This window comes from Leuciscus leuciscus, assembly GCF_965113295.1.
Source record: "Leuciscus leuciscus genome assembly, chromosome: 1".
Classification (NCBI taxonomy): domain Eukaryota; kingdom Metazoa; phylum Chordata; class Actinopteri; order Cypriniformes; family Leuciscidae; genus Leuciscus; species Leuciscus leuciscus.
Genome location: NC_138725.1, coordinates 38,683,040 through 38,710,352, shown reverse-complemented (window position 1 = coordinate 38,710,352; position 27,313 = coordinate 38,683,040). Strand labels below are relative to the sequence as shown.

At 37.1% G+C, this 27,313-nt stretch overlaps 2 protein-coding genes and 1 pseudogene across 6 annotated transcripts in view; 2 read left to right on the top strand and 1 right to left on the bottom strand.

Moving 5' to 3' along the window:
* LOC309506876 (uncharacterized protein) overlaps positions 1-27,313 on the top strand; it is a 78,001-nt gene that overhangs the window by 12,153 nt on the left and 38,535 nt on the right. The window contains exon 17 of one of the 2 annotated variants that reach the window (XM_082180830.1): positions 67-1,813. The exons of the other annotated variant lie outside the window; for it this stretch is intronic. Within the exon in view, the coding sequence (XP_082036956.1) occupies positions 67-207 (141 nt within the window). The 3' untranslated portion in view covers positions 208-1,813. Of the gene's footprint in view, positions 1-66; positions 1,814-27,313 lie in introns of those variants that run through there. 2 annotated transcript variants of the gene reach the window in all.
* mif4gdb (MIF4G domain containing b) lies at positions 2,370-10,573 on the top strand. 3 transcript variants are annotated; one of them, XM_082167861.1, is made up of 6 exons: positions 2,370-2,583; positions 3,726-3,817; positions 3,909-4,018; positions 4,137-4,310; positions 4,438-4,530; positions 6,691-10,573. In XM_082167861.1, exons 2-6 carry the CDS (start codon positions 3,727-3,729, stop codon positions 6,916-6,918), a joined length of 696 nt encoding a protein of 231 aa, XP_082023987.1. In that variant the 5' UTR covers positions 2,370-2,583; position 3,726; the 3' UTR covers positions 6,919-10,573. The 3 variants fall into 3 exon arrangements, with proteins under 3 accessions (XP_082023987.1, XP_082023988.1, XP_082023986.1); XM_082167862.1 differs by having other exon boundaries at positions 2,370-2,592; positions 4,155-4,310; XM_082167860.1 differs by having other exon boundaries at positions 2,370-2,592.
* LOC309474716 (gap junction alpha-1 protein-like) overlaps positions 15,693-27,313 on the bottom strand; it is a 103,323-nt pseudogene continuing 91,702 nt past the window's right edge. The window contains exon 2 of the transcript XR_014211742.1: positions 15,693-16,507. The product of XR_014211742.1 is annotated as a gap junction alpha-1 protein-like (transcript). The remainder of the gene's footprint in view (positions 16,508-27,313) is intronic.

The window sequence follows — 27,313 nt, the reverse complement described above, 5'->3', positions numbered from 1 at the left end:
ATAAATTACCCAAAATCAATCAGGCTGATACTGTTTAATATATATATTTTATTCTAAATTCTAAAGTCAGCAGATTCTAAAGGGACTCCTGCTCCAGAGTACATCATTATAGAAGTGAACCAGAGGACAGGAGAATCCAATGAAATGGAAACTCTGGGAGAAGAAGCGGGGAACTGTGAAGAGCAAGAGGAGCAGATCAACTCATAGCATTGGGTTCATAAAATATTTCTGCTGACAGACTGTTACACATCAGCCTATTATCAAGGTTAGGGCTGGACATCTATCGGTACCTTTTTATTTTTTACATTTTACATTCATGCATTTTGGCTGACGCTTTTATCCAAAGCGACTTACATTTCAAGGTACACATTTTTACATTCTTATCAGTTCTTGCTTTCTCTGGAAATCGAACCCATGACATTGGCGTTGCCAACGCTCTACCGTTTAAGCTACAGTAAAGCTGTCCAGACAGTATTTATATATTTGCGATGATGTGCCATTGATACTGCAGTATATTTATGGTTTCCATGCAACGTTGAGTCAGAATTAGTGTCTTAAAAAGATTAGAAGCAAAGATTCTATAGCCTACTTTGAAAGAGAAAAAGTATCTGAATCTATAATCTTTAAACTTTCAACCTTGACTATGACTATGGCTACAGTTACTGTACCATAACCTATTAAAATATGCACACTGTGAACACTACAAAGTGAATGTAATGAAGGGAAAATCCTTTTATGTCTATAAACTAGGGCTTGTTGTATAAATGCCTACATTTTGTTATTATTATTTCATTATCATTAAGTATTATTATTGTAATAATTCATTGTTTTGCTTTATCTTATTTATAACACTGAATTATTTTGCTTTTGCTGATATGTCTTTATAAAATTGTTGGAGTTCTTGGATAGAATAAGCTGAAAAGTTAATACATGTGATGCCAACATGACCTTCTGTTATTTTTGTTCATTGACATTTTTACTGTCATACCTGTAAACATTGGCTCCTGCTATATTATATATGGTGTTACTGTAAATCTCATTCTGTAGACTGGATAAATAATTTTGAGGATGAAGAATTTTGTTTTCCAACTGTAGAAGGATAATGTTTTATTGAAAAGTATAAAGTTTAATGTCACCATGATGTAGATCAGTGTTTGCTTAAGTTGGGCTCTTGACCTTTTAGTTTTTAACATGAGTATTCTCTGGCTGCTTTAACTGTGAGTCTCTGATGCATATTTGTTATGGTAGAAATCCAAGAGAAACTCAGATCAGATGGAGATGGTCACTTTTTAGTGAGATTTTCTCCTGCATTTATTGCTAAGACAAACGTTTATCAAACACACAATTAAAGCAGCCAAAGAAAATCAAAAGTTAAAAAATAAGGATCATGAGTCCAACTAAAGGAGACACTGATCTCAATCATGGTGACATCAAATTTATTTTAAAGTTTTTTACACTTTATTTAAATTAGCATATTTTACTTTACTTTTATGGTTTTTGTTTGGAAGCCGCAGCTGCCAGTCATTTGACCCTTTTTTAAAGATTTTTTTTACAATGAAGGTATATGATCGTGATTATTCAGGAAATACCTGTAAAATAACAGTGTTTTTAAGTTTATTTAATTTAGGATGTTTTACAGTTTTTTGGGGGGCTGACAGTCATTTGACCATTTAATCATTTAACAGTTTTGTTACTGTTTAATTACAGATTATATTTGTATGTAACATTTGTACATTTTTATGTAATTTAAGAAAACATAAAAAATACTGTATGAAAAATACAATCAATTTTCTGTATAAAAAATGTGAATTACTGGAATTTGTCATTAATGTCACAATACCTAAAATAACAGCTGAATTTTTATTTTACAGATATTATTTGTAATTTTACACTGTTTTGAGTACAATTTAAAATTAAAGAAAATGATCGTCAAAAAATCAGTTATTTTCTGTAAAATAATTTGATGTAGAAAAAAAAAATAGTAGGCTACTCCAACAATACAGAAAATCGTAACCTTCAAGACAGTGTAAATGAAAACGACATTTATTTTCCCCCTGAAAATGATTAGGCCACAAATCAAAGACACGTTGTGCATTTGTTCACATCATGTAGGAATTCTCCTCAGATTTTCGTGGGACAGAAGATAAGTTGTGTTTGCAAGTGATGTCTGTTTTTTGCAATGCTGCCTGTAACACATATGCTTCATTAGAAATGTTTATATTTTTTGAGCATATTCATGGATTTCATCCGGTCCCTTTCCACAGGTGTATTAATCAAGCACAATGCAGTCTGCATTCATAATCTAGGTGCTTGATGTTATACACCTGTGGAAAGGGACCGGATGAAACCCATGAATATGTGAATTATGGCTGCACAAACGCCTCCAAAGTGGCAGACCTCCTAATAAATATTAAAGTCCTTTCAGCCAATCAGTTTGGTCAACTGAGTCAACGTCACGATGCGTAATTAATATTCATAAGTCTACGCAGCTGGTTGGTAGATTTGTTTACGGGACAGAGACTGACCGCAGCAGAAGAGTCGAGGACTGAGATATGTGAAAACATTTACGTGTTTGCTTCTCAGGTTGTTAAAGTAAGTTTTTTTTGTATGCGTATGAACATGCAATAGCCCTCCCCAAAACCACATTTTTAATATGAAAATGTGTATTACTAGTGTTGTTTACAATTTGATATCCGCTCGTCACGCTGGTTTGAACGGTGTTGAATGAATGCTCGCGAGTGTCTGTTGTAACTTCCTTATTGAGCGGTTGTTATGACTTTTAGACGTAACGTTACCTATGGTCGTATTTAGAGAACTAAACAAAACCGTGAAGTATTTCTTCACACATCCTCCTTCACTAAAGATTTCGATAGCATGTGGAAGTAAAGTTACAATTGCAATTGATTCCCCCACTTGTTATTTGAATCAGTAGTTTATCATGAAGTTGTTGTGTGCCTGTTGAAAGTGTGACGCCGATGGTGTTTTCCCGGTTGTCCTAATCCCTTTATCCCTTTAACACACAAGCTGCCCTGATTCCCTTTCAGAGTCAGACTGATGACGCCACATATTTCACACATGATCTGTTTCACCACAGCACAATGACAACATGGCAATAATGTGCTATTGGTCTGAGAACGAACGTATTTCTCATAAAATCACTTCGTATTAGTTTCACATTCAACAAAACCCACTTCTAAGCCAGCAAATACATGTGTCTGGCAACTACAGGTCACTATGGTTTTAAACCCATAACTAGAATTAAATAAACATTATCTACTGATAACCAAAAATGTTCTGACTTTCTGTGACATTTTTTTATTGTTGTGCATTTGCTAAATAAACTTTGATAGTGTGGTTATATAAATTTACCTGAGTAAATCTTTATTCAACGAGTATATTGTTCACCAGCTTAAAACAAATTTGATCTTTGGTCTTTATATAATATTTTGCGCCATATTTTTACACTTTGGTCATGATTTTAGGCAAGTTTTTTTGAGATGTTGCAGACAGGAGAGGTTGACTATAAGTGTTGCTGGTAGTTTTCTATAACATGTTTGTTTCTGGTCTTTTATTGTAGCTCAACTTCTACTTCTTCCTCATTGCGGTTTCAGACTAATTGTGCATTGCTTCAGATATTTGCTATAGCAGTAAACCGGATCTCGTGTGCCCGAAGGTCAGTTATTGATTGACTGATCAATTGATTGACTCTCTTTCCATCCTATTAGAATGGAGAAAATGGAGAACTTGTCTAAAGAAGATTACAAGATCCAGTCGTTTGATTTGGAGAATCAGAAACTCCTCAAAACGGCTTTGAAAGGTCATTATGTTTGATCTGCCTTGGTTTTGCATGACCTGTTTTACGGTTCGGCTCAAATGTTGATGAATAAAAGGCCTTTTTTACTTGTCAGACCCAGATTCAGTTGACCTGGAGAAAGTGTCCAGTGTAATAGTGGATCAGTCTCTGAAGGACCAGATCTTCAGCAGGGAGGCGGGACGCATCTGTTACACCATTGTGCAGGTGAACAAATGCAATGCACCACATGTAAACTTAATACAGTATGATTATCAGTTTGCATGTTGCATTGTCTTCAAGTAAACCTTTAGCTTGTAGTTTGTTAGGACTGACTTGTAAGCAGTTGACTCGCTCGATTCAGGCCGAGGCGAAACAGAGCAACGGGAGCGTGTTTCGGCGTAACCTGTTGAACCGCCTGCAGCAGGAGTTTAAAGCCAGGGAAGAGACGCGGAAGAGATCCACTCAGGAGTGGGTTTGCCTCGTGTCCTTCATCTGCAACATCTTCGACTACCTCAAGGTGAACAGTTGCCTTTGGTTTTAATGCTGAAAGTCACAGAGTAAGAATTAGGAAGGTAACTCTTATTTAAAGAAATGCATGTATAAGTTCATATGAATATGTTTTTACTTTATTCTGTGGACTGCAGGTGAACAACATGCCCATGATGGCCCTGGTTCCTCCCGTCTATGACTGTTTGTTCAGACTGGCTCAATCTGACGCCCTGAAGAATGAGGAGGAGGTGAATCTTGAACATTATTAATGGGGTTTGACTGAAATGTATCAGCTAAATAAGTGAATAGTGATGCACTATCTCGCCAACCCAAGATATTCAAATGAAATTGCAAAAAAAAAAAAAAAGTTAAATAGTTTTGGAGAGTCGTAATCATCAATAGTGACGCTTAATTTGCTCTTCTCCGATGACACGCTTTGACCATTTCAGTGTCTATTTCATGAACACAACGTGGATAAGCTGCGACAGATGAACAGGTCAGCAGTGTGGACACACTTTACTGTGGCAAACAAATAATGCCAACGCAACCGTTTGTCAAATTTGTTCAGCTGAAATAGTCAAACCAAAATTCATTCAGACACCTTCAACATTTCTCACATTATCACAGTTTATTCGCTATAGTTTAGAAAATGGTATTAAAATATGACAAGAACTCAGAGTTATCAAATCAGTTGATTTTTCATTGGTTTTGTCCATCCTTCTGTTAGACTGTCTCACAGATGTATTATGTTGAATATCTGTCAGCGGTTAAGTTTAATTACACACTTAACACCAATTTAGGTCAACAAATTACCAAGCAATGCTTTACTTACTTCAGTCTGTGTGTAAAAAGGTCACATTAGCAATTAAAGAAAAAACACTTCAGCAAAACATGGTCTGGTCAAAGTGTCTGAATAATATTTGGTCACAAATTTTTATTAAGTTTACTGGTAGTCACTGTATGAAGTCTTTTTGGGTATAATATGTCACAGTTTACTTTATTTTGCTATCCTTACTTACATAAATTAACTATAGTGTCCTGCACCCACTAGTACAAAAATATCAAAAATGATATCTGAATAATTTTTGGTTTGACTGTATCAAGAGGTGGCTAGTTGCTGAAAAACGTTACTATGCCTGGTTTAATTTATAATTTACATTTAATCATTTAGCAGACGCTTTTATCCAAAGCGACATATCACTTGAAAACACAATACACCATATGAACATCACAGTTCAGTTTCCTAAATAACCTAAATTCAATTATCAAAACTTTTTTTTTTTTTTTTTTGGTTTTCACTATTCACAAATTAAATGTAACTACCGGTATTAGTTTTGTAAAAAATGTCATGCATAGACACAATTAATTTTGTGTAAGAATTTGTATGAATTTAAGCATTTGCCATAAGATCAAAACATTTGTTTTTTTAAGGCACATAAATTCAGTAAATTGTTTCTACTGTTGTGCTTGGCTCATATATTATTATATACTTGTTCAGTTTTCTCATACACTTCAGCTCTTGTGGATCTTTGGTTTCTATTCACTGGCCAGTACAAACTGATGTTTTTCTTTTAATATCATCCATAATATTTAATAGGGGTGTCACAATATATCGTGTCACAATATATCGCAATACAAAAATATGTATCGTGGATAGTGACAATATACATTGTGTATAGTTCACCCAAAATAAAAATTTCTGTTCGAATTTATTTTTTTACGTTTACAGAGTTTTGGTGTCGGTACTACATTAAACTAATATATATGATGTTGAATATAATGTATAATAATGCAGTAGGGTAATATTTGTGGGTCCTGATAATGCCAAATGCCACATTTTTCTGGTCAGTGACCACATATTCGTCTAAAATAATTCTGTATTTTCAGCTTCAGAATCATGAATATTTTTATTCTGGTGTCACTATTTTCCTGTGCATTGAGTTTACCAGCACCAAGTCCAAGCCTATTCATTTCCGCCCTCAATGTAATACCAAATTTTCCATTTTAATCAACAATGCATTTTTTGTTAACCTTTCGCCATATGTCTTGGAGTGTCGCAATAATATCGTTTTGTGAGTTCAGTATCGTCATATGTATCGAATCGTGACATGAGGGTATTGTTACACCCCTATTATTTAATTGTTCAGATACCAGAAATATTGATCAGCTCTCCATCATTCATCTGTTGGTTTTACCAATATTTGATCTTACTTAAAGATCTCTCTCTCTCTCTCTCTCTCTCTCTCTCTCTCTCTCTCTCTCTCTCTCTCTCTCTCTCTCTCTCTCTCTCTCTCTCTCTCTCTCTCTCTCTCTCTCTCTCTCTCTCTCTCTCTCTCTCTCTCTCTCTCTCTCTCTCTCTCTCTCTCTCTCTCTCTCTCTCTCTCTCTCTCTCTCTCTCTCTCTCTCAGGTGGACTGTCTGGTGTTGCAGCTGCATCGTATTGGAGATCAGCTGGAGAAGATGAACGCGCAGCTGATGGATGAACTGTTCAATCTGCTGAGGGACGGGTTTCTCCTGCAGGAGGACCTGAGCTCCATGGGTCGCCTGCTCCTGCTGGAGATCCTGGAGTTTCGCGCGGGAGGCTGGACTCTCAGCGACACGGCACAGAAATACTACTACAGCGAAGTCACAGACTGACGCCTCCACCAGTCAGGACAGAGAAACACAAGAAATAGCATTCGAAAGGAACCAGGAGTGGAGGTTTTATTTTTTATAATGACCTTTGATGAGGGCTGGGTGATTCAGTAGGTTTGAGGATTGCAGTTGTGGGTTTTGGTGGCATTTTCACTTGGTTAGGGGAGTTTTGGTCTTTTGATGACCATTTTTAAAATCAACATGAATTCAAAATTGATCTTATTTACTTAAATACACATTCCTCCTTGTGTTAGTTATCCACATTATTACATTTTTGCACACATTTTTTAATTTTTGCACACATTTTTTTTCTAGTTGAATATCCTGCTTTTCTTGTAAATATCAAATTACTGAAATAAGATCAGATTTTTGTTTCATGTTGACTTTAAATCCTGATATGAAGGAGCCAGACAACACGACCTGTGCAAAATGTAGTTCATGTGTTAATGTTACAGAGATATGTTAATGTCCCAGCATTCCCCAGGGCAAACTATTAATGTGCAATAATGCAGATCGTTCATGGTTAAGCAACACTCCTCCAATTCCAGTTTCTGGAAAAAAAATTGTTATAACCAAACTAATTTTTTTTTTTTTTTTTTTTTTTTTACAAATATGGCTCCTTTAGTGATCATCAGTCACAGATCTTCAAACATTTGTTTGATTACTGAGTTTGAAAGTGAATGGAGTTCAGCATTACAGTCATGATTTATTAATATTTTTTTGTGTGTGTCAAACAAAAAACACAAAGGGCTATAATCATAACATTAGAGGTGACTTTTCTTCATTGTAGATGTTTTTAACAGCAATATATTTATTTGCAATAGCAATTTATTATGATTTTCTAACCAATTGTTACTAAATAATTATATTCATCTCAAGGAAAAGCTATTTTTATTGTATAGTTCAGGATTACTTTATATATAAAAATGAAATGAAATATATAAATATAACATAAACATATATTTATGTTTTGAAATAGATCTTAATATAAATCAGTGAAAAAACAACATTTATAATACACCAAAAACAGTTCATAATAGTCACAACATTTAAATACAATGTTTCCTTAAGGGATAATATTTTCATACTATGAAAAGAAGAATGGATGTATATCTGACAAAACTTAAGTGGGCGCTGGATGAAGGAATGAAGTGTTGCAGTAAGTTTCATTAATTTGTACAGTTACAATATTTTTTTCCCTATTTTGCATCATTTCTGATGAAGATCCACTGGATTGAAATGTTAACATGAAGTCAGGTGATATGCCAAAATATTCTATTTGAAAGTATAAAAATAAGCTCCTGTTCAGCTTTTTTTGGTCCGATCGATTTATTGGACTCTTGCTGATTAGACAATGACTTGATGCCATTTGAACGGTTTCAAATAAAGTGTGTGTGTGTATATATATATATATATATATATATATATATATATATATATATATAATTTTTTTTTTCAAAAACGTGTAATGAGATATTTTATTCATATTTTAATTAATTAATGTACATTTTTATGTTTTCTTAAATGACACTAATAAATGTAAAATTGCTAAAATAATGGCAATAATAATTTGCGAAATCACCACCAGATGGCATAAATGGACAGATGGCACCATTGCTCACAAATTATTATTTTTTTTAAATAACTGACAAACAAGAACCATACAATTAAAGTAAGATATCCTAATTTAAAAGTGCAAAAACCTTTACAGATTTCTTCATTAAACGTTTAACAGAAAAACTGATTTACAGGTATTTCCTGAATTATTACAAACAACTTCATAAAAAAAAATAAAAAAAACATAAAAAAATGTTTAATGACAGCAACAGAATATTAAACACTAACAGATCTCTCAAGATCTCAGCATCTTCACTTATTACAATCCAGTTTGACTTTATTTCACACAAACATTCTAATTGAGAATTAACAGGTTTGATGTTTTATTGAACATAATAGTTAATAGTTTGTATAACACATAACATAATAGTTGGATGTCATCATTATGGTGATCAGTGTTTGCTTTAGTTGGGCTCTTCACCCTTGGCGTTTTAATGTTAGTTTTTCTAACGCTTTAACTGTTAATAGCAAACACTGCAAACTTTATTACTTGCGTTTAGTTACATTTGCTCATGCCTGAGTGCTGTTGCTAACTAACGGTTAACTAACGGTTAACGGTGTTTGACCATAATAGTTTAGGACATACCTGTAAAAATAGCAGTGTTTATCTGTAAAATTTTTAATTAAAGGTGCATTGTGTAACTTTTTTTGGTTCAAAATGTAAAACAATTATATAATGAGCAATTGGATCATGAATTTTTATTTTTTTTTATTAACCACTATAGTGGCAAAAGTTATAAAGGCTGTGTTAGAAATCGCATGCTCTCTTGAGTAGGTACTCATTTTGAACAAGTAATTACTTCACAACCACTACAAAAGTATATGAATGTAATCTGGACGTACTACATTCTCCATGTTGACTATCACGTATGGCGGAATAGCACTTGGAAGCACTTCGACTCGGCGCAGTAAAAAGTCTTGCCTGAAAAATCCTCTCCCTCTCACTTCTGTCATTAGAACCAACGTGACTTTTTACTACGCAGAGTCGAAGTGCTTCCAAGTGCTGTTCTGCCATACATTATAGTTATCCTTTTTACCCGCTTAAAAAAACGCCACGTTTTATTTTGTGTCACCATACTTGGTCGTGTAACTACTCGTGTAACTGTATTTAAATAGGGGAAATGTGGAGGTGTTTGGTCGCTTCTAACTTCATCTCTGTTTGGATCCTAATGAATGAACTGGGCTAAGCTAAGTGCTATCAAAGTGTCGCCGCGCGCCAGAGTGATTGAGTGCACGCACTGAGACGAGAGAGGTATGTATCAACTCGTCTTAGTTAAGGGAATAACATAGTTTAATATGAAAAAACGGTGGAGTGTTCCTTTAAGGCAGATGCCAGAAAGTCTGGACTCCCCAAAAAGACTAAGGACATTTCTGTAAATTAACATTTGAACTCTCTCGTGAAATTAGCATCCCCATCCAAGACGCAATCAGATGCGTATCTCAATCACCTCAGTATTGTATACATTTACATTTCTTACCCTTCACCCCTTTTCCCCCCATTCCTTCTCTCTCTCATGCTGAGATCACCTGAAATTCACCCAAAAATCTATATGGTTTAATGTAAAAAATTCTCATACAAAACTACATATGTTTGGTATCATTTGAAATGTCTCAGTGCGACTGGTACAAAGGCCTCATCCCCAAAGAAGTAAACCAAAAGGTAAAAAAGTTTTTAAGAGTTTAGAGATATCTTGCTTACAGAGGAGGATGGGTTTTCAATGCAATTGACATCTTGTCCTCAAAAGGTGTAAACTCTGGAGACTGTGATTAATGCAAATTCCCATTGTTGGCATATGTTTAGGTTTCTGTCTTGGTCTGAATATATAAATAAATGTCTCAAGAGGCTCAGTGCGATTTGTAGTTCAGATCAGCCCATACTGCTGAATGTCTTTCAGACACTCAGCATCATGTATACTATTTTTCTAATGTCAGGTTTGCATCTTTTTCTCTGAGCATTTGATGTTATTGTATTGATCGTTTAAATTGATTATGTAATTGGCATGATACATTTACCTGACTAATAATAAATTGTTACATTGGATTTTATTCTGACTTATTCTAGATTACGTTAAATCCATAACACCATAAGTTTACACTCAGTTTAGTAACGGACTAAGGCCCAGCTTAGGTGGAGCATTGGAGCATGCCAACTGAAGTTTAAGAGATCTGACTAGCACATTGGCATTAGTCATGTATACTTAGACTGTAGAGGCAAATTATGGGTTTTCCGTTTAGAGCAATCTAAATAGGGGTGAGCCTCAACCTCTGATTATTGTAATATTATTCTAACTAAGTGTATGTGGGAAACCACAGCATTATTATACAAAGTTACCTTTAGAAGAAGTTAAGTTGGTCCGCTTATTTCTATGGTAATGGTCTTGACCTCTGGTTAGAAATAGTTTTACCTTAGTTAAGTGTGTACAGATCTATGGGAACAACATAATATACTTTTAGAAATTAACAAGCATGGTGCGGTTATCTAAAAAGTAGTAGTCAATTGCCTCTGTTAATAACCAAGACTGACGACTTTATGATTATGAGATCGTATATCCGGCTGGTGCGAGACTCGAAGCGTTATAGGAAGCCGGATGAACGAGTGTAATTTCAATAAAGAGTTAAATAGAATAATCAAACATTCACCTACATTTAATGATTAACAAACATCAATTAAACCCTTTTCATTTTTGGAGTCAGATGAAACAAAGAGTAATTCAATTACTTTGCCACGCTGAAAAGACACACAGTAAACCTTCACCCACTTATCGGAAACTGTCGCTGGACCGATTGGGCAGGCCTTATACACCAACCAGCGTCAGTGTCATTCATAAATCCTCTCCCATGGCCTCATGGGATAGTACAGTGTCTATCATATGCGAACTTCAGAATCGTGTCAGAAGAAGTATCTGAGTTCTTTTTCCCTACTCTTTTACTGTGAATTCGGCCGTTCTTCTTTTGACAAATACTGTGTTTTTTTGTGTTTTTTTTGCCTACTATATAGTATATGGAAGTATGCAATTTAGTATGCAGCCCTAGTGTACCTTTAATATATTGAAATAACAGCATTTATCTGCTTAGCTTGCAGTGCCGTTACTTTATTGAAGCTGTTTGTAATAATTCAGGAATAAATAATTCAGAATGTCTGTAAAACCTATAATATTTATGTAAACATATTTGCACTCTATTTAAATTGGGATTTAATTTTTTTTATAATTGTGTACGTAATCATGCAATCATAGACCTTCAATAAAATCCAATCACAAGTGATCACAGAGATAAATACATACAGGTGCGTGTGTGTGTGTGCGTGTGTGTGTGTGTGTGTCTCAACCTACCACTTGTGATCGGATCACCTGACATGGATGTTAATGTCAGATGTAAACAGGGCCTAAGTGTCCAATGAATGGAAAACAATACATGTTAAGTGTCTCTCGGTCTGTCCACTGTCAGAATATTTTAATTGATCCCTGTAACTATATTGAGAATAGTCACACAAAGGATTTATTTGTTTTTTTTTAAACGGAAAATTTCTAAATCCTCGGATTTTTATCAAATTTGATAGAAGTAACTTAGATTTTAAAAACTTAAATCAATGCGTAGACACATCTTTAGTCATCTTTTTTAAAAGCTACACTGTGTAATTTTTTTAGTTGATTCTTAGCAAAAAACACTTAGTTCTTTCAAAAATATATGTGCTCATTAATGTATATTTACTTCTTTCAAGTAATAAAGTATTCTCGTAATAATCTGCCATTGAAAGTACATACGGGTGAGGGGTTTGAATGCCGGTCGCCATGTTTCCCCTCCATCTTGAAACTATATTAGCCAAAGAGGGACATACCTGTAAATTCAAGCTTTGCCTTTCGCGCTTTACACTCAGTGACACAGAGACAAATGCGAGGGGGAGATTACTCGCGACTGCCGGCAGATTTGAAAGATTGCTGATGGAGGATCACGCCTATCCTCGAGGACATGTAGCAGAGTCGCCAAGGAAGCGAAAGAGAATTAAAACGTCAACGCGACAGACAAATCAGAAAGACCAAAGTCAATACTGGAGTAACTTTTCCCAGATGGAAAGAGCTCATGAGGAGCAAAGATTTTAAAACGGACGCCGAAGTTGCCTGCTTTCTTCTCGACAGGTAATCCAGCCTATTTGTGTAAATTTGAAGTTTTATAGTTGCTTGTCTAACCATAGCATGGTTGTGCATAACGCCAGAATGACCTCTAGTATAACTTGCGTTACTTTTCCTCACGTCAATGGTGAAAAAGTATTGTTTACCTTTGTAACAAAAATCTGTGCTGCGACGGATCACAGGTGATAGTTTTAAAGGCGCAATTGGACGAAGTCGAACTGGAAGCCATGTTAATCTTGGAATAATACGGCCGCCGTAGGAGTTAAAACGCCCTCGAAATTGAAAGGAACAGAAACTAATATTCACATATACAATTTCACCGCTAGATGGGGGAAAATATCACACAGTGTAGCTTTAAAAGGCATAACAACGGACTGTTTTTTGAAATAGAGAAACAGTATGACATAACTTTCATGTAGGCTGTCTTAGTCTAAGAGCAAGTACAGAGCTTTAAAATGTAAGGTGCAATATGCAAATAACTCTCTTGAGTTTCCTTGTTTATATGCAATGTGAGTCTACAACATGACTTCTGAAAATGTTGATACTCTCAAACAAAGACCAGAAGAACTGTTTCAGTCATATTCTTTACATTCAATACATTCCCAGTTACCTCAGAAATGCCTTTGAACGACTCTTCACCTCTATAGTAATGAAGATGTTTGAAGAAAACTTCCTTCAAAGTAAGTTTGGATCCTTTCCATTTGGCCTAAAGGGCAAGCAGATCTATGAAGAATGTTGTGCCCTTTGGCTTTATTGTCATGTGCCTTCACTTTAAATTTCCTTGTTTCATGCATTTATTACTCTGGCAAGATTTCAAAATTAACCGTACTGAAAAATAACAATCCTCAAAGCCAAAGAGTTTAGACTTATTTAGAAAACAAGGAAAAAAACTGTTTATTTAAGCTTTATTTTTATGGAAAAAAATCAATCCTGGTCTCATCTGGAACGGCTCTGGAGCACTGGATATCCCAAATGTTTGCCTCTTAAACAAATAATGGCCTAATGAAGGAAGTCAACTGTTGAGACTCTTCAGCCAAACGGATCTGCCAAAATCCAGAATTGGCAGATTTTTGCTCCTCTTAACTGGCCTAGTGTGTGGTCTACTGAGGGCGAAATAAACTCCTCTAGCACTGTTCAATTTCGTCAGGTCAATACAAATTCTCACCATGTTGAATTTCTGAGGAATTCTGAAAGCGCGCGATCTCTCAAGTGTCATACATTAGAAGTGAAGCTTCGCAGCAGCACTTTTTGTGTTCCTAGCAACATATTTCTGCATTAAATGTCAGCGAGTGGTGCAAAAGCTTATTAAAGTGGGATTTGAGTGTGCCATACGGACTCTTATTCTGGCTGTACTGAAGACGAAATGGTTTGACCTATCAGATGAAAGGGGCGTTTCAGCGCCGCCCACATGTGCAAGAAATATCAAAGCCATAAACCGATTTGTAAACCACAAACGAAAATTGAGAAATCGAGCCAAAATCTAATTTTCTGTTTATTAAACTAAACGAAAAAACAAATAAGCGATCCGTCTTTTAATTTCTCGTTATTCCATTTCAAATATGAAATTAAATTATCAGATGACACAAGGACCATTCAGCTTTCAGATGATGTATAAATCTCAATTTCAAAAAATTGACCCAATATGTGACCCTGGATCACAAAACCAGTCTTATGTTGCATGGGTATATTTGTGGTAATAGCCAACAAAACATTGTATGGGTCAAAATTATAGATTTTTCTTTTATGCCAAAAATCATTAGGATATTAAGTAAAGATCATGTTCCATGAAGATATTTTGTAAATTTCCCACCTTAAATATATAAAACATTTATTTTTGTGAATCGATGCAGCACTATCGCCAATAGAAATGGACAACTTAAAAGGCGATTTTCTCAATATTTCAATTTTTCTGTACCATCAGATTCCAGATTTTCAAATAGTTGTATCTCGGCCAAATATTGTCCTATCCTAACAAACTATACATCAATGGAAAGATTATGTATTAAGCTTTCAGGTGATGTATAAATCTCAATTTTTAAAAAATTACCCATAAGACTGGTTTTGTGGTCCAGGGTCACATATATGTAATATTATGCTCATATGAAGTAAAAACATATATGAAACCTATTAGAAATTGGAACAATTCCATATATTCACATATACATTTATCCCATATATTATATATGGTTATGTATGTGTAACAAATATTTTGATGTATAAGTGTCATAAATAAAATATCCTAACATGCTCATTTAAAAACATAAATGCACACATATGCACAGCTATATATGAAGCCTAAAAATTGGAACAATTCCATATAGTGACTTAGAAATTGATGTTTATGTATATATAAAACATATTTTGACATATATATCTCATGAAATATCTATGTATGACATAGGCTATATGCTAACATTTAGTGAAAACATAAATGCACATTTTTTGAACAGCCATAAATGAAGCCTATTAGATATTGGAACAATTCCATGTATTGACCCCATATAATACAGTATGTTTATGTATGTAGAAAACATACTTTGACACTGATGTCACTGATATGTATGTCTTAGTATGGATTTTACATATAAAAAATTAAATGTATGTAAAATTTATATTTGATAAATATATGGGATATATAAATTTAATTTATGAACAACGTGATGTGCACATGTATTTTGTAGTTACTTATTGTCAGGTGAGGTAAAGGATGTGAGGAGAACTCAAGGATGCAGAGGTAAATGAGCTTTTTTTATTAGACTTAATTTAATTTTATTATTATTATATATATATTTTTTTATACACCCAAAGGGAAACAGTCACAGTATAGCAAAGCACAGCATGACAGTACAGTACAGTACAGTGACTGGTTTTGTGGTCCAGGGTCACATATATCAAATGAAACAAATGATAGTTCAGTTCTAAAGTAATCCATTCAGTAATCACAATACCAATTGTTTTCAAAATTAACAATGATTTTAACTGTAACTCAATACAGTTACCCGTATTTTGTACTTTAAATTTATAATGCCGTTACATGTATGCCATTACTTCATAACCCTGACGATTTCTCATGTTCCTCGACTGCTTATCTTCTTTCAGTGCAGAAGACTGCTGCTCAGTGGGGGACTGGTTTTGATCCTTCTTCCATTTGTATAGCGCATAGAAGAGCTCTATGACGTTGAGCAAAAGTGAGACCAGAGAAACCACCAGCATGAAGATAATAAAGATAGTCTTCTCCGTGGGTCGAGAAAGGAAACAGTCCACCTGATGGGGACAAGGCCAGCGCTGGCAGGTGTACTCAGCAGACAGGCTGAAGCCATAAATGTACCACTGGATGACCAGGAAGACCACCTCAAAGATAGACTTGCAAAATATACTAATGATGTAGGTGTACAGGAGAGCACCCTTCTTCTTCACCTTGCGGGTCTCTTCACCTTGTTTTGTGTTGCCACCCTTAGCCTCTATGGTCTTAGCCTCTACGGTCTTAGCCTCTACGGTCTTATCCTCTACGGTCTTGTCCTCTTGGCGGATCGTGTAGAGCACTTGCGCCAGGAACAGAAGCGTAGGAGTGGACACGAAGATGATCTGAAGCACCCATAATCGCACATGTGAGATGGGGAAAGATTTGTCATAGCAGACATTCTCACAACCAGGCTGAAGGGTATTGCACTTAAAAGCCGATTGCTCATCACCCCAAGCAGACTCCACTGCTGATCCCAGAAGTACAGTAGGATCCGGAAGATGAAGATCACAGAGATCCAGGCCTTCCCTCCAGCTGTGGAGTGGTCCTGCACTTTTTCAAGAAGTTTTAGCAATGTATTCCAGTCGCCCATCTTGAGGGAGTCCTGGCTAAAAATAGAAAGCTGAGATGTAATATATACAAAAGATGTAATATATATATATGTAATATATACCCCCCAAAAAGTATTTGGACACTTAACTGACACTTAGAATTACATTATTTCCATTGCATTAGGTAAGAAAATATCAGAGTGGCAAATGGTGTTAGAGCTTTTCACGCCATTAACTTTATAGTTTATACATTAACTATGAACATGTTCCACTAATGTTAATTTTTTATTATTATGTGTCTTAGTTTGTAACAATAAATTGTTTTATCAAATGTTGTGCTTGAAAAGTGTGTTTGTGATGCATTTATTTAAAGGGGTCATATGATGCTTTTTCCATTTTTTTCTTTAGTGTGTAATGAAGCTGTTTGTGCATGTAAGATCTGAAAAATTACAAAGATCTCCCAAAGATGGATTTATTCAATCTAACAGAGGACACTGATCCAGACCTGCCTAAAATGCCTCTATCGAAGTCCAGAAATGGCTTTCTCAAACATCCATGTCACAGTGTGAAATATTAGTTTACTGCTCATCCAAAGACTTGCGCAAAGAAAGAATAACAAGCTTCATGTCGCAGAGACGCTGTGTGTTTGGATGCGAAAGCAAAACCACCTTGTTTGCCCTTCCAAAAACGGATGAAGTTAGGAATCTGAGGTTAAGTGTGTTTATAAAGCTGTCCCTGAGCAGTACAACCCAAAGGTTGACTTGTGCACATCACATTTTTACAGAGGACAGCTTCCTAAACCTGAGAGAGTACAACACTGGCTATATACAAATACTTTTCTTACCATTGTGAAACATTCTACTCAAGTCACGTTTGCAAAGTTGGTTCTAAACTATATGGGGTGCGTTTCCCTTAGAACGATGTAACCTGCTGATTAATTACCATAGAATGATGCATCATTGGAGAAACTAACCAACTAGTCATGACTGTTTCCCGAAACCATAGTAACATAGACACACCTCTGTCTTTTCAACCACATCGGTTCAACAATATACGACTGTCTTTAATGACGTCACACACAGATGGAGGAGTAATAACTGCGGATTAATCTATTCGAGATCTCTGAGATGCTGCTGTAACAAACATGGCACCAAATGACTACTTCACTGTTTTTGTTTGCTTTACTTGATGTTCAATTCATCGCAGATTTCCTCATACGTCATACTCCAGAGTTCACCTTACACATTTTTCGCACATCCGCACTCATCTGACATGCTGAAATAAAGATTAAAATGTATATATATTTAAACAGAATGACAGATATAGAATGTCCTGAATGTTAGCTTGTTTAAGAGCATGATCTATTTAAGTCCATGTCATTTAACATATGCTCTGTCTGTCGCTGTTTGAGAATGTTCATTAGAACTATGGTTCCCTTTCAGTCAGTCACTCTCAATGTCATTTAGGAATCTCGCTAGAGATGCCAAACTACTTTGAGTTGTCACTAAAGCGAGCCAATGCACATTGGCATGCGATAATTGCATCAGCTGCGCTGCATCATGGCACGAGCATATGAGCAGCAGGTGCATTGCATCTTCAGCTTTTCGCTTCAGAGCCGAGCGGTTCATGTTGTCTGCTCTCTACAAGCGGTGTTCTTTTTGGAGCATCTCTTTTTGAGAAGCTCTCTCCTCTACGACACATGCTTACGCCTTGAAGTGGAACTGTTCGTTGAGTGGTGTCCTCTCACCAAGAGGACCCCTGATGATGTTCGATTAGTGTCATGCTTTCCTTTCTGCAACACGGGTTGGAGTAAAGGCTGTCTCCCTCCACCCTCAAAGTTTATGCTGTCACTATTTCTGCATATCACGAACCCAACGAAGTTGGTTGGGAAGCATGACCTGGTCGTCAGGTTCCTTAGGGGGGCGAGACAGTTAAATCCTCCTCAACTTCCCTCCATAAGCTCTTGGGACCTCAATCTGGTGCTTCGAGCACGTCAGAGCGTGCCCTCCGAGTCTTTGCAGTCAGCAGTCAGCAGACAAAGATTCGGTCTATGAAGACTTTGTTGCTGGTTGCATTGGCCTCCATCAAGAAGGTAGGGGACCTGCAGGCATTTTTTTCCGACGAATCGTGCCTAGAGTTCAGGCAGGCGATGCCCACGTGGTACTGAGACCTTGCTCATGCCTCCAGAGTGAAAAACCTGTTGAGTCCTCCATCACCCTCGGCAGCAGGACGTGGCGGAGCGTCTGGTGCCAGGCCTATATCCTGCTGAATCCTTGAGAACCGGGTCTAGGCTGGGAACCATCTCTTTGGAGATTGGTGTCACCCCAGTAATTCCATATGCAAACAACCCTACGAGGTTAGTCCATAAGTTATCTCCACTCGACTCCTTTGGGGAAGGATGTGGTTTATGCAGTATTCCTTTTCCAATGGAAAGGGCACGCTTTCCCAGTGTTATCCAATAGTCTCACTGAGTTGGAACAGCATTTATGGACTTCTCTGTCTAAGCCCTGTCCCATCAGGTTTAAGCCCCTGCCCCTTTTGTCTCAAAATGTATTGTGCCCCTCTCTGATAAATGTAAATAATAATAATTATTCAAATAAATATTATAATAAATAACAATACACTTATACACCATTGCCACGAACAATAATAATACAAACAAATATTATAATTTTTTTTTTTTTTTTTTTTGGCGGAAGCATTTGGCGGAGGTGAAGTGGCAGTAGGCGGAGTTTTTTTTTTTTGCAGTGCTGTGTACGCAGCAGTTCGCCGCGAGTCTTCAAACTGCACGGGCAGCAGGTAACATTAAGCTAATACAGAAAAGTTACATTTATCCTACCATGCTACTGTAAAAGTTGCGGCAGCATGTGAGTTATGCTTAACAATCATAAAAGTATAACTCAATTTCAGCCGCATTCTGAGTCTGACAATGTCATTCGTTTTTGTCCAGGCCATAGCAAGTGTTATTAGCTTGGGGAAATACATCTAGTGAAAGGAAATTTTAAGTCCATGTCCAGCTCTAAATTGTAAGGAATTTATATCTTTGATTTCATAGTACACTTTACAATAAGGTTCATTTGTTTATTATTCATATTAACTAACATTAACTAATCATGAGCAAAACAAAGGGAGCCAACAAACTCCCTTTTTATTGAACTAAAGGCTCTAAAGTTTAAAGAATTAGTAGAACTTAAAACATTACAGATCATATACAATGTAAAAAATCATCAACTGCCAGAAAGTATCCAAGGGTTGTTCACAGAAAGAGAATGCCAACATGACTTAAGGGGAACTTGTATAATTCAAAAAGAACCAATAAGGACCAATGCAAAATACCATTGTATTTCAGTTAAAGGTGTAAATCTATGGAATAGCTGTCATGAGGAACTAAAAATATGTGGGACACTTAATAAGTTAAATAAACTATTTAAAAATAATGCACTGCAAACTATATGAAACCATTTAAAGAATGATAAATGAACAAGCTGCTTTTGTATTTGGTTTGTGCAACGGTATTGCATAGGAAATACTAATGTTTTTGTATTCTGTTTATATTTGTTTGTCAACATTATAATGATGTAAGACAATAATATATATTTTTTTTTATTAAAATATGAGATGTTTTAAAAAGGTAGGCATTATAAGCAAGAGCTTCAGCCTACACCTGTTTCAGACTGTGCTGTTGTTTGTTAGCTCAACTGTGTTGAAATTAAGTTGTCTGAAAATAAACTAAACTAAACATGTGTTAGGCTACTGTAGGCCTATTTGTTCATCTTAGTTAATAATAATACAACTTTTAATTGTTTGTTCATGTAATGTCACAGTCAGTGCATTAACTAATGTTAACAAATACAACTTTTGATTTTAATGTTTTAGTAAATGCTGAAATTAATATTAACTAAGATTAATAAATGGTGTAGAAGTGCAGTTCATTATTAGTTCATGTTAACAAACTTTACTAATGAAACCTTATTGTAAAGTGTCATTGATTTCATGATAGCTAACACTTTATTGAATACATACATAGGCCTACAATTTATAACATCAACATAACTAAACATGAATTCCTCATAATTACCGACTTGATTCTCTGTTTTGTTTGGTAAAGTAAATATTTAGTTATATCATCATTTCCGAGAGAGGCACTCTGGCCAACTGCTGCTCTCCATCGAGTGAGATATTCCAAATAATTGTGAGGAAGTCATTAAAATATATAAAACACAACAGACAGACGGTACTGCTTTAAATACAGGTGATTTATTTTAAAAATAAATGGGTTTTTTTTTTAAAGTGCCCTTTTTGGTCCTTCCGCCCCTGCCCCGGAGGAGGTCTGTGCACGCCACTGGACTCAGGCTCCAACTGATACGGTAAAACCGACGACATATTAACTGTTCACATATGGTGCAGGTATGACGTCACTTTGTAGGCCAACCGGCAGTTCACATCACACTGTTTCCCTCGACAAAGACCCAATAGGATTTTTCAATAGGCTTTTGAATTATCGCAAAAAACAAGCTCTGTGATCAACAAAAGTTTATGATACTTGCACGTTTTGTCCATTTCACAGATGAACACAACTTTATAACAAGTTTATAAGAGCAATAAGACAAGACAAGTAACAGCTTAAAAAAAACCCTGTGGTTAATACTGATGTAAAGTATCTTGAGCTTGTGTTCACCACAGACCCTATTCCAGCCTTTTAACCAAAAACCCATAAAAAAAAAAAACTTTGACTTTGGGACAATGGAACCGGAAGTGCTAAAATGCTCACTCATTTTGGGGTTTTTTGATTTGAAAAAAAAATATTGGGATAAAATGCTACAAATATTCAGCTCTAAGCAGTTAATTATGGATTTTCTAATGTGGGATAGCTTGCGCTGAAATCTGGGACACTATGTTTTGAGTTAGAAATTGTTTAAATTTCTATAAAATCCTATAGTGTGTTTGCTGTCTTTATCAGTTTGGCCCCAAAAAAAAAAAAATGTTCACATGTGGAATGTTAATTACAAATATATAACACAGAAATTATATATTATTTAAAGGATTTATTAGAAATATGTCAGATTTTTGTCAGCAACAATAACCATGCAATGGAAGTCAAATATTAAAATAAATTAAACTTTGGAACATGAAATGTCTTAACTGTTATTAACTTGTTAACTTCTATACTCTTCACGTGGAATATAGGACATGAAGGCTATTTTCAAAAGCAAATTTTAATGTAAAAAAACAACAACAACAAAAACACTTCATGACAAAAAATAAGCAGCCCTTGCTAGTTCAGTATGCCATTGTCCTCTAGTCCAAAGTTTTGACCCTGATCTTAAAACAGCAAGATATTGCTGCATTATAACCCCAACATTTTAACAAAAATACATGGCATTTAACTTTCTTAATGCACATTTTCCTATGTTAGACTGCCCCACATTAGTAAAAACATGCTGTCCCACTTTTGAAACAACCTTTTCTAAAGTGGGATGACAAAGATTGCTTTAAATAGAAAATATTCTAAACACATTTTAACAATAATTGGAACATTTGATGTACAAATACATCACAAACGGTATCATCTGATCATTTCATTCCCTATTTGGAATGGAATAACGAGAAATGAAAAGACGGATCGTTTATTCGTTTTTTCGTTTAGTTTAATTAACGGAAAATGAGATTTCGGCTCGATTTCTCAATTTTCGTTTGTAATTTCGGTTTACAAATCGATTTATGGCTTTGATATTTCGTTCGCACATGTGGGCGGTAGACTTGTAGTCAAGACCGCCTACACCGAGACCAAGACACTACCAAGACCGGAGGGTATCGAGACCAAGACAAGACCAAGAAGACCAAGACCAAGACAGACCAAGTCAAGACCAAGACCAAGTCGAGACCAAGACCGAGACCAAGTCGAGACCGGAGGGGGAAAAAAACAGTGTTGAAGCTAAGCAACTTGTATGAATTCAAGAATAGCAGCATTCTAGGGTTCAGCCGCAGTTTACATTCAATACATATTAGATGGTATTACTTCAACTACACAGGCAGAACAATACAGAGACAGACCATGTCATGTGTGTGACTGTGAGCTCACTGTAAATGTTTTTGCAGACTGGGTGAGATCAACTATGTGTAGCAATTGCATGACGGCTGTTACTGCACTATTAGAGGATTGAGACTCCCTTAACTTTTGTGTACTGTTGAGGACTGACATGACTGGTACTGATTGGTTCATCTCAGTGCCGGCCCGAGCCTTTTGGGGGCCCTAAGCAGAATTTGATTTGGGGGCCCCCTCCCACCACGCAGTCACCTGTGCTTGACGATTATTGACACAATGTCACGCTATAATGTTACATTATAAATTTAATACAATGAGGTTATGTATTAATAAAAAATAAATACTTAATAAAAAATAGATACTTAAAAAAGTTAACTTTTCCTTTACTCTTTTACTAACTCTTGGAAACTTCTGAAAACAAACTGTCACAAAACATATTAAAAAAAACATTTGCAAAATATCCTCCAACGTTTTGCAACACTTTGCAGTTTGAATGATGTCTTGTATGAACATGACGGAGTATGTTTTTATGTTTCCACTGTCCGATCGCGCCCGCGACTCACTCACACACACACACACACACACACACACACACACACACACACACACACACACACACACACACACACACACACACACACACACATCAAAGTCACAAATTCATCTAAGCAAATGCCTGCCTATCTCTGCCGATTTCGGAGTCTCCAAATTAATCCATTCTGCAACTTTTAAATACATAATTCAATTTTTAAAAACGAAATTATAGGCTGAAGTGCAGGATCCGAAAGTTGGTCGTATTGTCGCTATGGTTACACACACACACACACACACCGTTGGCGGTGCGCTCAAAGTCATCTGTCAGTTGTGCAGTTACCCACAATCTCCTTAATGAAGATAAAACCCATCATGTCACTGATATGTGTTTTTTAAATCAAGTGATCAAAGTGCTCGTTGCCGCTGCGATCAGTGGCGCGGATAAAGTGTTTTCTGGTGTGGCTCGCGCACACGCCGCACTTTCACTCGGACGCGCGCTTCAATCCGTTCCGTTGCGGATAATAATGTTGCATTTTCGAACGTTGTGTCGTCGTGGATATTGTAGTATTGTATTGCTAAATTCCCCGACCACTATGTCGGTCTGAGACAGCGAGACCTAGACAAGACCGAGAGTTCCGAGACCAAGACAAGACCAAGACCAAAGACCGTCAAGGCCGTGACAAGACCGAGACCATGTAAAAGTGGTCTCGAGACCAAGACCGGTCTCGAGACATATGGCGCTTTTCCACTACACAGTACCAGCTCGCCTCGGCTCGCCTCGACTCGACTCGACTCGGCTCTGTTTGGTTTTCCACTGTGTAAAAGTTGTACCTGTACCTGCTTCCAGGTACTTTTTTTCGTACCACCTCCGGCGAGGTTCCAAGCGAGCTGAGGCGAGCTGAGGCGATACTAAAATGTGACGTGAAAACACGGCAGACTGCTGATTGGTCACAGAGAATCGTCACTATTCACTGCGTCATCATTGCACGCGCCAGACGGAGTATCCTGAATAAAAAACAGCAAAAACAAAAACAAAAACATCCAAAAACAGCATATACTCGATTTCCTCCATTGTCCTGTGTGTGTGGGTAGCGGGTGTGTCTCGCGCGTCTCCCGTAAAAGATTAAGTCACGGCAGTTTCCTGCGGCGTCACTATGACGACCAGGTACTATTGTGGAGGTACTATCTGCAATGGAAAACGGAGCGAAAAGCGAGCCGAGCCGAGCTGAGTCGAGTTGAGCTGGTACTGGTAATGGAAAAGCGCCAATACATCACTAGTGGGCGGCGCTGAAACGCCCCTTTCATCTGATTGGTCAAACCGCGTCGTCTTCAGTAGGCCTACAGCCAGAATAATGGCGTTCACACCAAACACAAATTTAATTATTTGCGCGAGTAGATTAGCCTACATACTGTTGAGATTTATAAATATTATGCTCTCATTTATATTTGATTTGTTTACCTTTATTTATTTTTTCTTTGAACCAGGCAATCATATTGCAGAGTGTATGTCATGTGACCTAATCAGTGACTGAATGAATGCACATGTTTCTGTTTAAATAAAACTGCACCAGTCTGAACGAAACTGGTTGATGTGAAACAGTATTCCCTGTTGTCTGCGTAAGTTACTCTGCTAACAGGTTATGGGCCCAGAATACGGGTGTTAAGTCGCTGGGTAAAAGTCGCAACGAAAACTGCGTGTACCCGAGTTTAAGTTTGTGAGAGAAGAGATATGAGGCTACAAACATGAGCAGAAAGACAAAGGCAGCGGTATCAACGAGCCGCTGGTCAAGGCTTGTCTTTGACGGAGATGAGAAGAATTATGAGTTATGGGAGACGAAATTTTTGGGTCACCTTTGTTTACAAGGACTGAAAGAGACTATTTTGAATGAGCCTTCTGTCGAAGATGAGGAAGACGAGACGAAAAACGCCGAAGCCTATGCTGAGCTGATACAGTTCCTGGATGACAAAAGCCTGTCGCTGGTCATGAGAGAATTAAGCAGCAGATGACGGACGTGCGGCGCTGGAGATTTTACGTGGATATTATGCTGGCAAAGGGAAGCCCCGGGTAATAAGCTTGTACACAGAGCTAACTTCACTGCAAAAATTGCCGAGTGAGAGTGTTACGGAATATGTCATCAGAGCTGAGACTACAATCACTGCTTTGAGAAACGCAGGTGAGAATCTGAGTGACGAACTTTTGACAGCAATGGTTTTGAAAGGACTTCCAGAGACATTTAAGCCATTTACTATCCATGTTACTCAGAGTGATGTTAAAATGACTTTTGCCGAATTTAAGACAAGACTTCGAAGTTATGAGGATATCGAAAATATGCGTACAACTGCTTCCGGGGACAACGTAATGAAAGCAAGAGCACAGCTTGGAACGAAATCTACTTTTGCTGACTGTGCGGCTGCAAGTGCTGACATTGTCTGTTACCGGTGTGGCACAAAAGGCCATAAAGCAAGGACATGCCAGCGTAAACAGTGGTGCAGTCAATGTAAAAATACCACTCACCGCGATGCAACCTGCAGACGGAGAAAGCAGCGGGATAACGCAAGAAAAGTGTCCGAGGAGCCGGGTGACAAAGAATATGTTTTTCGGGCAAGCGACGCTGAGATGTGGAGGCATGAGGATGAGAGAAGGGGCCTAATGGTGGATGCAGGTGCAACTTCACACATCATCACAGACATCGCAAAGTTCCAGTGGTTTGACAACAGTTTCCAGGCTGACACACACTGTGTGGAATTGGCTGACGGCACGAGGTGCAACGGAGTCGCTAAGAACAGAGGAGACGCAGCAGTATGTTTGGTGGACAGCACTGGACGACGTTTCAAGACAACACTAAGGAACGCGCTGTACATCCCAACATATCCACAGGACATCTTCTCTGTGAAGGCAGCCACCTCGAACGGAGCAACCGTGATCTTCAGAGAAGGGAAGAACGTTCTGCTACATAAAGACGGTACTGAATTCCCCATACACGTGCACAATAAACTGTACTATTTGCACACAATAGACAACGAGTGTGATGACCAATGTAGAAAATGTTATGACTTGCAGACATGGCATGAAATATTAGGTCATTGCAACTATGGGGATGTAATTAAGCTCGAGAATGTTGTAGACGGTATGCAAATTGAGAATCGAGCAGACAAACCTACCCCACCGTGTGAGATTTGCATACAAGGCAAGTTTATTGAGACTAGAAACAGAGAGCCTGATGCGAGAGCCAAAGCAGCTCTAGAAATGGTACACACTGATCTAGCAGGACCTATAGACCCAATGTCCAAAGACGGACATAAATATGCATTATCTTTCACAGATGATTATTCTAGTGCTATTTTTGTATACTTTTTGAGAAACAAGAGTGACACAACAACCGCCACAGAGAAATTCCTTGCTGATATGGCTCCATATGGGAGAGTTAAATGCATTAGGTCTGATAATGGGACAGAGTTCACAGGAAGGGAGTACCAGGCATTATTGAGTAGAAATGGTATTAAACATGAGACCTCTGCACCATACTCTCCACACCAAAATGGCACTGCCGAACGGAATTGGAGAACCTTATTTGACATGGCTAGGTGCATGTTAATAGAAAGTGGGTTACCAAAAACATTGTGGACCTATGCAGTCCAGACTGCTGCTGTAGTGAGAAATATATGTTTTAATAACCGAACTAAACAGACAGCTTACTTCATGTTAACAGGCAGGCAACCGAACATTTCTAGAATGCAGAAGTTTGGTATTTCGTGTTACGCTTATCAACATGATAAAAGTAAGCTGAACTCGAGATGTGAGAAGGGCATTTTTGTGGGATATGACAAGAATAGTCCAGCATACATGATCTACTATCCTGATAGCAGGAAGATACAGAAGCGCAGACTAGTTAAGTTTTTACCCAGAAAGAGTACTGAGGCGGACGAGATACCGATTGATGATGATTGTGACGATTTTGGGGTTGGGAATAATCTTAGAGAATCGAAAAGAGAAGGTCCTGAAATTAATCTGCAGAATTCTCAGGAACCGGTCACAGTAAAAGAGCCAGAAATGTGCGAAAACCAAACACCAATAGATCATAAACCTGAAAAATTGAGAAATCCTGCCAGAGAAAGGAAAAGGCCAGGTTATTTAAGTGATTATGTTTGTGGTTTTGATGGTGACGAAGCTGACATTGATTATTGTTACAGACTTGTATGTAATGTACCCCAAACATACAAAGAAGCAGTGACATCAGTGAATGCAGATGAATGGGTTAAGGCTATGAATGAAGAGATG